The sequence below is a fragment of the Lygodium microphyllum genome, chromosome 20 (genome assembly GCF_053477565.2).
Source record: "Lygodium microphyllum isolate KBCC chromosome 20, Lygodium_microphyllum_v1.1.10, whole genome shotgun sequence".
NCBI lineage: Eukaryota > Viridiplantae > Streptophyta > Polypodiopsida > Schizaeales > Lygodiaceae > Lygodium > Lygodium microphyllum.
In genome coordinates, this window is record NC_141154.1 from 55621960 (window position 1) to 55634679 (window position 12720).

The 12720-nt window shown below is 39.2% G+C and overlaps 1 protein-coding gene across 2 annotated transcripts in view; it reads left to right on the forward strand.

Annotated features, from left to right (window-relative positions):
* The window catches only part of LOC148018914 (Hydrolase-like protein family), a 64959-nt gene extending 52772 nt beyond the window's left edge, over nucleotides 1–12187 (forward strand). For both annotated transcript variants that reach the window (XM_087701402.1, XM_087701401.1), the window contains 3 exons: nucleotides 11249–11420; nucleotides 11565–11662; nucleotides 11748–12187. In XM_087701402.1, coding sequence (XP_087557528.1) covers nucleotides 11249–11420; nucleotides 11565–11662; nucleotides 11748–11852 — 375 coding nt within the window. In that variant the 3' untranslated portion in view covers nucleotides 11853–12187. The remainder of the gene's footprint in view (nucleotides 1–11248; nucleotides 11421–11564; nucleotides 11663–11747) is intronic.
* The last annotated feature ends 533 nt before the right edge of the window (nucleotides 12188–12720 follow it).

Below are 12720 nucleotides of genomic sequence, written 5' to 3' on the forward strand. Positions count from 1 at the left end.
AAACACTGGAGGAACATTCAAGTCCGTTTCCTATCCCATTTCTGCCCGTTCTACCCCATTCCCTAGCCGTTCCTTATTTGGAACGGCTATTCTAGCGAGACTTTAAAAAAAAAAGTAAAACGCCCTGCCCGCTGCGTGTCTCCCACTTGTCTTTTGTATGTGCCGTGTTCCACCTATCTTCCGTCCCCATTGTTATGTTGCTACGCGAATACAGTGTGAAAAACCCTAAATCGCATCATCATCCGGCTTTCTTATTAATCTAGAGAGTCAATGTTATCTTAGTCATTAGTGCTAGTGTCTATAGTATAGCTAGTTTCAAAATACAGGATTTTTGGACAAGTTTAGTCTAATTTTGATATTTTGGATATTATTTCTTGTAAATATTCTAAAAAGCTCTAGAAAACTTCTAGAATAGGGTGACATGTAAAAAGCAAGTGGCTTTTCAACCATTTTTGGGAGATCTCGAAACAAAAAAAGAGACTTTCGAAATCGCCCGACGCGTGATTGCAGTCAACAGGCAATATACAATACTATGAATGGGGAGAAGAAGGAGTAATCCGAAAGAATTCTAAGTAGGTATCTTGCAGTTTTATCTCCCTTTCAGAGCTAACAGAACCATCAAATTTACGGTTTGAGCAACAGAGAAGAAGCTAGTGTTTAGTGTACATTTTTTGTCTACCAAGAAGCTCCAAGAGATCTAATGCTTGGAGATTGCTTCCGAGTAGTCCCAAACAAGGATTTTGTTTATCTTCAGAGGTTCTATCAATACATAGTGCTTTGATTCATTGAGCTTTGTCTTTATCTTGTGTATCTCTTGTCTATTTTTTTTCTTCTATTCTATCTTCTATTCTATAAACATGCTTATGCAAGTACAACAACAACAACAGGTGATGCAAGCTTTTACTCAAACAGAAATTGTTGTGATGAATGCTTTGTAAGTAGTAGAGCGTGAGATAAAGTTGTTTAATGGCAGGAATGTATCTGTATATTTGTATACCTATGCTCAAAAGATGGAGTTTTTTGGGGTGGCTCAACTTACATGGAGCTAGTATTTTGCACGGGTCACTGTACATGAATTAAAAGCCCAAGTTGCTGGATTATACATGTAGGATGTTGAGTGGGTAGCTTTCAAGAAGATACTCAGGGAAGAATTTTACATTGAAGACACTAGTTTGATTACCTACAAGACTTTCCAGGAGTGGGTTCTACGACTCAATAAGGGTTTTGTGGCTACAGAGTTATTAAGAGAATTTGAAAGTCGATTTAAGTAGTTAGATCTTGCAAAATAGCAAGCTCTTGCAAGTCAGAAAATTAAATTGTTTCTACAAGTTGTAAATCTTGAGCTTTAAGAGAAGCTTGATGATTTGTTAGAGGATGAGACTACATAGACCGGGCTTAAAACAGAGTGGAGGCATGTTAAGGAAGTTGTTACTGTATTGGTGAAGAAACATAGAAGAAGAGAAAGATTGCATGTATCTAGCTTGTCCACTGTTACGGGCAAAACAGTTGATGTATCCAGTATGCCATCCGCTTTTGTGGCTAACCCTATGGTTGCACCTCTTGTTCTCGCTGTTAGGCAAGATTTATTAGATGAATTGGTCAAAGGCATGTGGGATCTTCAGTTGAAGGTCACAAAATTGGATGAGAAAAGATGTATGTGGTGTGATAGTTTGCAAAATGAAAGAAAGGATTGTGTTGCTTATCAAGAGGCCTTGGCATGACAGCTCATCTTTTGGAAAGATAGCAAGATCTATACACAAGAAATGGGATTGCCTTTTGCTTTGAGTTTTGGAAAGGGAGGCATGTAAAAGTTGTTGGAAGACTTGGCTGTTCGAAATGCTTATGCGGTTGTATATGCTTCTACTTTTGATCTATAGTTGGATAGAATGTCTGGCTAAGTGATGGTTCGTCTTAAGGTTGCAATATGGACATATGCTTTGCATGCAGTTGAAAAAAGGAAAGTTACTGATAGTGAAATGTCTCATGCAAGGTAAGACATTCATGAGATATATGGCTGAAAATCACTAGTAGATGCATATTCAGTGTATGCATATTTAGCAAAGGTGCAAAACACAGATGTACTTGTGGAAGAGAAACGAAAGAGAGATGAAGATAATGCAGGGACATTTAAGAGAGTGACAAGAAGAAATGTGGATCAACCTAAAGCTACAAATCAACCACCTCTCGAGCATGTTATGGAAGAGGTTGGCAGGACCATAAACAGGATAGCAAACAAGAGGGCAAAAAGAAGGGCAAGCAGCTAGAATATAACCTGCAGTCTAATATTGAGACAGACACAGATCTTAAGAAGATTCTTGAACAACAGATTTTAAACAGTCGAGTTGAATTCACCTTGGGAGAGGTGCTTGGCATCTCCAAGCGGGAATTTCATGACGAAATCATTGACATAATTAAGAGGAAGCATCAGTTTCTTGGTGATTCCACTAGTGCATTATTGCAATTTGAAGAGGAAATTGGTTTATTGGGTATTCGGGCTGAATATGAGCATGATGTTAAGTGTTGGTTTATCTATGCAAAATGTTGTTAATCAGTGGACAATATGTGGAAAAGAGAAGAATGTGGCAGAAAATGCATTGTCTTATAGCAATATGCATGGTGGAGGAAGGATAGAAAAGAGACTCCAAGATTTATTTCTCGGAGTCATTACACAAGAAATCACTGGGCAAGGACTATCACTGAAACGGTAGTGAAAATAGGGGAGTGTGAAACTCCTTGTGTTGCTTTACTTGACCACAGGCTCGAGATTAATATCATTGAGTATGGATTGTATAAGCTCTATGTTGCATGTCCTAATGTAAAAGTGACGATTGGTGATGTACAAGAAGAGCAACACTTTTTGTAAGATAATTTCTCATATGCAATGATTTTGGGATAGCCCTATATTACAAGAGTGCATATGGAAACAAAGGTGCTTGATCATGGTTCTGCTTATGCAAGAGTCAGAAGGAAGGATGGAAGGAAAGTAGTCCAATTTCTTACCGTTTGTGTTAAATTTTAATCATCCTCGGAATTGGGATACGTTTCGAGAGTCTCCTTTGCCTTTAAATGCAAGGGAATTCAAAGCTCTAGATTTTCATTAAGCAGTGTTGTAATGTGGGGCTACAGTAGTGATGTTCAAAGGATATACTCACCTCTTGATGAAATGAAGCATATATTTACTGCCGGTTATTTTTAGTTTACAATAAACAGTTCATGTTGGTTTAAGCCTATGGAAGCTATGTGCAAGGCTGAACGCATATTTATGAAATGGGCTACTAAGGAACTAAGAGCATTGGGGTTGTTAACTAAAAATGAAGGCATTTCAAGCCTCTTTTATGGGCTGAATATTACTGACACTATGGCTGAAATTTCATCAACTATACATGCAGAAATGAGACTGAAAATAGAGTGTTGTCAATTTGTTCTTTGGACATGTATGATGTTATAGCATTGTTTGCTTAGCAGGAGGGATTGCAATGAATTGAAGCACTTGTGGAGACAAAGTATAAGACGATTGACAAAAAGGGGAAACTAGTTACTTTGCCGCTTTCACCAAAAAGTAAGAGTCTGTATGAAAAATATATCAAGGCAACCAAGCTTATGAGATCCTAAAGATATAGGTCATCAGTTTACAGTTGAAACATTACAGGAACTGAAAGTTGGTGCATAAGGATTTCTTTTGCTTGTTAAAAGAGATTGTTTTATGCAAATGTTGGCTAGGCATGGGAAGGCATTTGCATTTCAACCAACTAAAATAGGTTGTGTGGATCCAAATGTTGTCTCTTCTATAGTAATATTTACTGTGCTACATGTACCATGGAACTTGAGGCCTATTCCAGTGCCTAAAGCTTACTTGCCAAAGCTAATGGATTTGCTAAATGAAAAGATTCGCATGAAGATCTTGGAGTCCTCTTCAATCCCATATTCAAATCGTTGGTTTGTTGTGCCAAAAAAGAATGGGGTTTTGAGATTTATTTGAGATATGCAACCGGTCAATAAAGTAGCCATAAGAAATGTGGATGCAAGTCCTGTGGTTGATAAATTTGCAAAGGCTTTTGCAGGCAGAGTAATCTATTCTTTGGGTGATCTTTACTTAGGGTATAATCAGTTTCAGCTTGCAGTTGAGAGCAGGAATATCACAACCATGAAGACTTCTTGGGGTTAGCAAGGATGTGTACTCTCCCGTAGGATGCAACAAACTCAGTGGCACACATGACAAATGCTATAAATAGGGTACCCATGGATTTTATACCACAATTGACAATGCTCTTTTTGGATGATGTTTCAATCAAAGGGTATTCAGTGGATGAAAAGAATGAAGAGATAGATGCTCATGGGTGCACAGAGTTTGTTGCAGATCATATTGTGGATTGTGAAAGGATTTTGACGCATTTAGAAGAGGTGCATTTAACTCTTTTTGGACAAAAGTCGATCTTTGGAGTTGAAGAGGTTTTGATTGTTGGGCATATATGTGGGTCCTATGGGCAAAGACCATCACTAGTGAAAATAGGTGGGATTGATAGAATGCAAGATGTATGCACGAATGTATCTAAGGTGCGTAGATTCTTGGGTGCATGTATGTTTTATTTGATATGGATCCCTCACTTTGTACATGTATTGATACTCTATATCAACTCTTGAGGAAAGGTTGAAGGTTTCATTGGAAAAGAAAGTAATGAAGAAATTGAAGCGGCTCTTGAAATTAGCTCCTACATTGAGAAATGCTGATTATTCACATGGAAAGCCTATTATTATTACTGTTGATACAAGCCCAATCGAGATTGGATGGGCAATTGGACAAGATGATGAGGAAGGGTAAAGATATGCAATTCGGTTTTGTGCTAAAGTATTGATTGAACGACAGAGAAGGTATCCACAAGTAAAAAGACAATTATGGGGAATTGTGGCAACCCTCAAATGTGATAAGGAGTATTTTATGGGTGCTTGTATAGTCATTGAGACTGATTGTTTGCTAGTGTTGGGTATGATTACTAGTTGTGCTACCTTCGATGTTGCTATGCTTCGGTGGATTGCATACATCAAATCTTTGAACCCTAAATTTCAGCATATTGCAAAAAGAGACAACCCAATGGTAGACATGTTATCTCGGACATGCTATGAGAATGAAGATGGGATGATGGATGAGGAGGAAGAAGATGACTTTCTTACAGCTGAAAATGATGTTTTGATTGGTAAAACTGAATTGGCAGTTGTTGTAACTACAAGTACAACTCTCATGAATGCAAGGATAACATTAAATGCAGTAAATACATCAGCTGGTTTATCAAGTACAAGTGCTATAAGAGTGAATTCAGCAATGCAAGTAGTTTCTACGGCACTAACAGAAGCTTAGACAGCAAAGAGAAGACACTTTAGATGTTATGTATCTTGTGTAGAAACGTTTCTAGAAGACAAATATGCAAGAGAGTGGCTGAGAATTGGTCAATATCTTAGTACATCAACAAAGAGAGACGAGTGGTCGGATGAGGAGTTTAAGAAGATCAAGAGAAAAACCTATGAGTTAAAAAAAAAAAATGGATACTTGTGGAAACATGCTAAGAAAAACAAGGTATGCCATTGCAAGTTTTGGGTGATAGAGCTTCACAAGCAAATGTTATGCAAGAATTTCATGAAAGTTTATGGGTTGGTCATAGAGGTGTTTGGGGTACTTTTGCAAAGATCAAAGAAAGATATCGGTGGCAATGCATGTATGAGGATGTTGCTCACTTTGTGGAAACATACACGACATATCAAATATATTCATCTATGAGACATCGGGATGGATTGCAGTCCACCTATCCCTTGTCTCTTCATTTTAAGTGGGCCGTGGATTTAGTCACGATGCCTACAAGTCTTTGGCAAATGAGATATCTTATACTTGCCTGTGAAGACTTGACTAATCAAGTGAAAGGAGGAGCTCTACGTACCAAGAGAACAAATGCAGTGTATATTTTTCTCTTAGAAGAGATCTTTTGTCGGTATGGTTGTGTGGGAAAAATGGATGCAGATGAAGCCCATAATTTCTTTGTACGGTTGGAGATAAAGCTTGCTTTAACTTCAGCTTATAACCCTTAAGGAAATGGCAAAAGTGAAAGAGGTCATCCACTTATTGTGAAGGCATTGGCAAAAGCATGTGGAGTGAAGGTAAAAGAGTGGTTATGATTGCTCCCTTATGCCTTGTGGGTTGACAGAACAACTCATAGTGTTATTATAGGATATATGGCTGCAGAATTGATGTACGGTCAAAAACCTATCATATCGATAGAAGAGATGACAGTCACATGGAGTGTGCTACCTTGGGAAGAGAAGTTGAATCGAGAGGAGTTATTGGCCTTACCTATTGGACAGTTGGAAAGAAAGTTAGAAGACATAAAGGCAACAATTGCAAAGTTAAGGGCAGCAAGGGTACAAAACAAGAAACAGTTTGACTAAAGACATAGATTGAGGACAAGAACCATACAAGATGGGGATTGGGTACTGGTTTATAACAACAGTTTAGACAACTAGCATAGTGTCATGCGTAAAGTCTTCAAATGATGGCTTGGACCCTATGTGGCAAGACAAGTGTTTGATAATGCTACTTATGCATTAAATGAGCTCGATGGGATAGCTATAAAACTTCCAATAGCAGGAAAAAGAATCAAAATTTTCAAGAGATGGAAATCTACTATTTATGAGTTGCGAGAATTTGGAAGAAAATAGTGGCCATGATACAAGGGCTAGCCAGGAAGATATGGAAGATGAAGATGCAAAGGATATGGTTGTAGAGGATGAGGACTCAAAATTTGGTGACTAGTAGGACTTTGGCACATACCGGTGGATGTGCAAATTCAAAGGGGATGGGTATCGTGCGGCTATGCGGACACCATGTAAAAAACCTTGGAGTGCATCATTATCCGGCTTTCTTATTAATCTAGAGATTCAATGCTATTTTAGTCATTAGTGCTAGTATCCACAGTATGGCTAGTTTCAAAATATGGGATTTTTAGACAAGTTTAGTCTAATTTTTATATTTTGGATATTATTCCTTGTAAATATCCTAAAAATGTGTAGAAAACTTCTAGAATAGGGTAACATGTAAAAAGCAAGTGGCTTTTCAGCCATTTTCGGGAGATCTCATGCAAAAGTAAATTGTGCGGTGTGCAATCGCAGTTGACAGGCAACAAACAGCACTACGAATGGGGAGGAGTGGTTTGGAAGAATTCTGATCATGTGTCCTTAGGTTTTACCCAAAAACCCCCCCTCCCCCCCGCCCCCCCCCTCCTTCCCCCCAGATTTGCAGTTTGAGCAGGAGAGAAGAAGCTAGTGTTTGGTGCATGTTTTTGGTCTACCAAGATGCTCCAAGAGATCTAATGCTTGAAGATTGCTTCCGAGTAACCCCAGACAAGGATTTTGTTTATCTTCACAGGTTTTATCAATACATAGTGCCTTGATTCATTGAGCTTTGTCTTTATCTTGTTGTGTATCTCTTGCCTATTCTTTTTGTTATCTTCTATATTCTATTCTCTACTTCCTTCTATCTCTAATCCTCGGTGGATACGACCTTTCAAATTAAACTCCTCCGACACCATTGCCTGCGATCTCCTTGTCGGACTATCTGGACTCTGCCCTTAGTGTGTCTTGCATGTCGTTCGTCCCGTCACCCGCGATCTCTGTGTTGGACTGTTTGCCCTCAATGTGTTATAGGTCAACCATCGCCTGCAAGCTACCCACCTCTCTCTCTCTCTCTCTCATTGTGCAAATTGAGCAATGAAGACTCTCTCTCTCTCTCCCTAGATCAATCTTTGCTCCAAATTTAGGGGTGATTCAACAGAGATTTGCCCCAATTTGAAGCATCTATGATTGAGGTTGTAACCTTTTCCAAATTTGGGGCATTTTGGATCAGTTGTTGGTAGTTGCCCTAAAATTTGGGGCTTTCTCAACAATGATTGGGGCCCAAATTTGGCTACAATGTCCCCAAATTTTGGGGCATTGGGATCCCAGGATCTGAAAGAGCCCCCAAATTTGGGCCATTTTGAATCAATCATTGCCCCAAATTTTAGGGCATTGTCAACAAGAGAATGCAGGTTGGAATATCCCAAATTTGTGGCATTTTCAATAAAAGGAATGCAGGTTGAAGTAACACCAAAGTTCGGGCATTTTTAGCAAACATTTAACACATGCATGTTGAAATTTTGGCTGCAAATTTCTGCAATTTCATTGAACTTTATTGATTATTTGTCACTTTTATCTAGATGGCAGCATTGACATCTATGGGATCTTCATCATCCTCAGCAGGTACTTCGTCAACAACTGGACGAAGTCGAAGCACTACTTGGTCATGGTGGGATGTGGTAGATGTAGGGGTGCCATTGGGAGGTGGAGGAGCTTGCCCTTGGAAATGCAAACTTTGCTTTTATGCTCACACTAGTGGGGCTAATAAAGTGAGAGCCCATCTTCTACATGAGGGGAAAGAAGTGTATTTTTGTACCAATGTATCAATTGAGAAAAGGCAGGAGTTACTTGACCGCATAGCCACTTCTATGGGGAATTCACATGGCAGGAGGACACCAAACATAGCAATGGATCCAACAACATGGACTCCAAGGCCAGCAAGGCGTGGTGCTTCACGCAGAAGACCACTAGGATTAGTGGCTACGTAGCATTCTCGTGGGCCATCGATGGCCGTAGGTCATGGTGTTAGATAGAGTTAATTGCACACTTCATGGGAACCAAAGGAAAAAGAGGAAATAGATGCAGTAGTGGGCCGTGGCACGCTTTTTCTACCATGACCATATTGCATTGAAATCAGCCAAGTCACCTTATTTTTTAATTATGGTGACAAAGATTGCAGAGTATGGACCCACATGTAAGTCCCTCTTCATTAGAAACTATTAGGACTACATTGCTTTAGAAGGAAAAAGTAGTCATAGAGATTACAATAGTGAATATTCGCAATCCATGGGTAAGAAATGGAGTGACATTGATAGTAGATGGATGGAGTGACACACGCCATAGGTCCATACATGGTGTTGTTGTATATTCTCGTGGACATGTATACCTCATTGGTAGTCACGATGCTTCAGAAACTGGAAAGAGTGCATATATATTGGCATCCAAGTGGTGCAAGGCAGTGCAAGTTGTTGGGGCAGAAAATGTAGTGTAGTTTGTGGCAGATGGTGAACCTATAAACAAGGCAGCAGGAAACATTCAAAGGCAATGTATTCACATATCACCTTTAGTCCATGCATGGCTTATTGCTTGAATAATTTGTTGAAGGATATTGGTGACTTGCCATGGATTATATCTCTTGTTGCAAAAGGCAATAAGATTGTCACATTTATATATAATCATCAGTACTTGCAAGCTTAGTTTCGCAAGAGAAGTGACAAAGAACTTCTCAAATACTTGGATACACGATTTGCATATAACTTTCTTATGCTTGGTCGATTGCACTATTGCAAAGGTGCAATCAGGGAGCTATTTGCCAATGATGAGTATGAAAATTGGATTGGGGCTGCCACTGCTATTGCTGTGTTATGTAATGCATATGTCTTTGATAGAGATTTTTGTGATGAGGTTAATCACACCAACCAAATGGTTGATCCTATTATGCACATGTTGAGGCTTACAGATGGCATGGATCCATGCATTGGGAAGATCTATGAAGGTATGGATCGCATGATTGAGAGGTTGGAGAGTTTGGAACCAAATGCAGATAGGTATGAGCAGATCAAGGAGCTATGCATCAGCAGATGGAATGAGTACGACTCTTCTATGCATGCCGCAGCATGTGCTTGATCCTGAGTTTCAAGGAAAGATGTAAGAAAGAGACCTTGAGGTGGTCAAGGCTTGGAACACATTGCTTTCAAGGTTTTATCCTAGCCGTGAAATGCATCGCAAAATTAAAAATCAATTCTTTGTGTATCAGCAAACATTAGGCATCGATGTTTGGTATAGAGGATGCATTAGAGGACACGACAAATATTAGGGTTGCTTTATGGTGGGAGGACTACGAGGTAGAAGCTCCAAAGTTGCAGAGTTTGGCTATTCATATTCTTAGCCAAAAAATTAGCTCTTCTTGTTTAGAGCAACTATGGAGTTCATTCAATCATATTCACTCGAAGAAGAGAAATTGTACCAACATATTCACTCGAAGAAGAGAAATTGTCTTGGTACAATGAAGATGAATGACCTAGTTTATGTGAGCTCCAATCTCTGCTTGCTAGCTCGTACATCAGTTGCAAAGGCTAATTCTTTTATATGTTGGAAAAAAGATGATGGTGATGGTGATGGTGATGGCCAGGATGTTGTTTAGCAGGATGAGCATTCAGACACAGTGGAGCCATCTTCCATGAATGAGAACAATTAGTGGCTAGCCTCTTGGAACTTTATTGACTTGGAACTTGGATCTTTAGACTTTAAAGTTTAGTGCATATTTTGTGTCTTTGCAATGCACACTTGTTGGACTTATGCAACATTGTTGATTACAATGTTTTGAATCTTTATTATTATGCCTCTAATTTTACGAAGTATGGTTGATATCTCTAGTTTTAAGTGTTGATTCTCTCTCTCTCTCTCTCTCTCTCTCTCTATATATATATATATATATATATATATATATATATATATATAGTTCCCTCCGTTCCCGTTCCCTAACTTTGGGCGTTCCGTTCCCCCTTGTTCCGGGGGGTCCCTTTCTTGGGAACTATGGAATAAACCCTTGCTATGATTTCTAAATGGCTGCTTGTGTTCAAGAGTTCGTGAAAGGGTGGTGGTGGTGGAATCTCCTAAAATCTGTGAAAGAAAACCGTGGATTGTCTTTTGGAAAATTGCACTTCCATGAGTGGCTTGAAGGGCCTTAGGAGCTTCTCACCAAAGCATGAACAAGTATAGTACGAGTATGAGGAGTAACACTTTGTTATAGTGTGACACATTTGTTGTAACAGTGTTCTTCCACAATAAATCCTTAGGCTCTGCTATACACTGCAGGATGGTATTTGTACAAGCCTCTCTAGTAACTAGAGGCTACCTAGTGTATGCATGATTTTGAAATGCACATGCGCATATTATGATAAAATCAGGTGTTGCATCAAAATGTGTTCTTGTGGTTCTATAGAGGAGTGTGTTTTTCTCATTTCCTTGCTTTTCGTGTTTATCCTTGCTATATTGCATTGTTCTTTTACTAAGAACGGGGATTTTCTATTTTGCCTGCTTCCAGCTGCTTTTCCTTGTGTTTGTAGTTGAACATAAATCTTATGTCCGGCAGCCCCCTCGTGAGTCAATGAATGGATACAAACATGTTGTCAGTGTGACCTACTCTCCCCCAGTACACATGGAGATGCCATCATTTCATCAAGAATCTGCCGGAGCCAAAGAGGCTGCTCAAACAGCACCGAAGGGTAAGATGGCAATGGCGTACTACTACGATCAAATGGAAGGTAAAGCTGCATCCGATGATCTTGAGCATTAGGGAGGTTGGGTGCATAGATATAAACGTGTTGAACCTGGTACAGTAGGGAGCTGTTATGCATAGATATATAATACTTGTACACACTGCTTCTCTGGTTGATTGCTAACTGCAGAGGAGATGATAAGAGGGCTGCAGCAAGTTGCATGGGTTAAAGTTGACGTGAGCTTTCATGAAGCGTTATGGCCATTCCTGGCACACGATCACATCCACGTAAGAGCTGTCATTCGATCTGTAATTTGATGATGATGTTTGCCAGTGCTGGAGCTTGCGATGAAAAGCTTGCAACATTCTGCAGGTCAAATCTCAGTGGCTGCACTTTGAAGGTGCAGGTGTGGTCGCCCATGTGGCCGATAGCTTCAAGCAGGAAAACAGTCATGGGTTCATTGTGGCCAATTTGTAAAAGCGTGATCACGGACTGCCATTCTTCCTGACAATACTATAATTTTACCGGTGCCGTGCGCTTCCATTATTTCATTGGAGCGTAATCTGTTCAGAAAAGGACCAAGCCTTTGTGTAAAACGAATCGTGAACGTCTCCCAAAACCTATCGAATTTTACTGGAGGTTTTAAACCTTCAACTTTCGCAAAACTTTTAGTTTGAAAAATGAAAAATACGTGTAATTTGGTGAAAAATCCCTCCAAATTTTTAAGGAGCCTTGATAGAAGTTGTATTTTTCTACAAAACAATTTTATTTGTTGCTGATAATGCGTAATAAGGAGTGTTGATAGAAGCTATATTTCTACAAAACAATTAGTTTAGGTCTTCTCTCGAACAGTCTTCTTGGATGGTAGCTCATGCTAAAAGGTAAAAACTTTTGTGTAATCTCTATTACTCTTTTGGGTTCATATTGATATTCAATTAAATATTAGAAAAGTATAATTACAACACATTCACATGCAACATGCATGCTATCACAGGAACTTGCTCCAAGGCACAAGATTGTCAATTATGAACAAGTAGCTATACAAGCTAAGAATAAGCAACGACAAGTAATGGGCCAAGTAGAGTTGGTTCACTATGAACGCCCCCCACAAGAAACAAGAGTACTTCGATGAGCAATGCACATTTCTTCTAAACTTAGAATTGTTGATGTTCAGCATGCAATAATTACATTTAAGAAAGTGTTGGTCATCTAATTATCAATGTATCGTGCTCTTTAACTTTACTTGGATATGTCTTCAAAAGAGCAAATGGACAAAAAAATTTCTTACAAGTAGCTCACCAATGTCATGGAAAATTTATTGCTAGCTAAGGCACAAGTAGTTGCC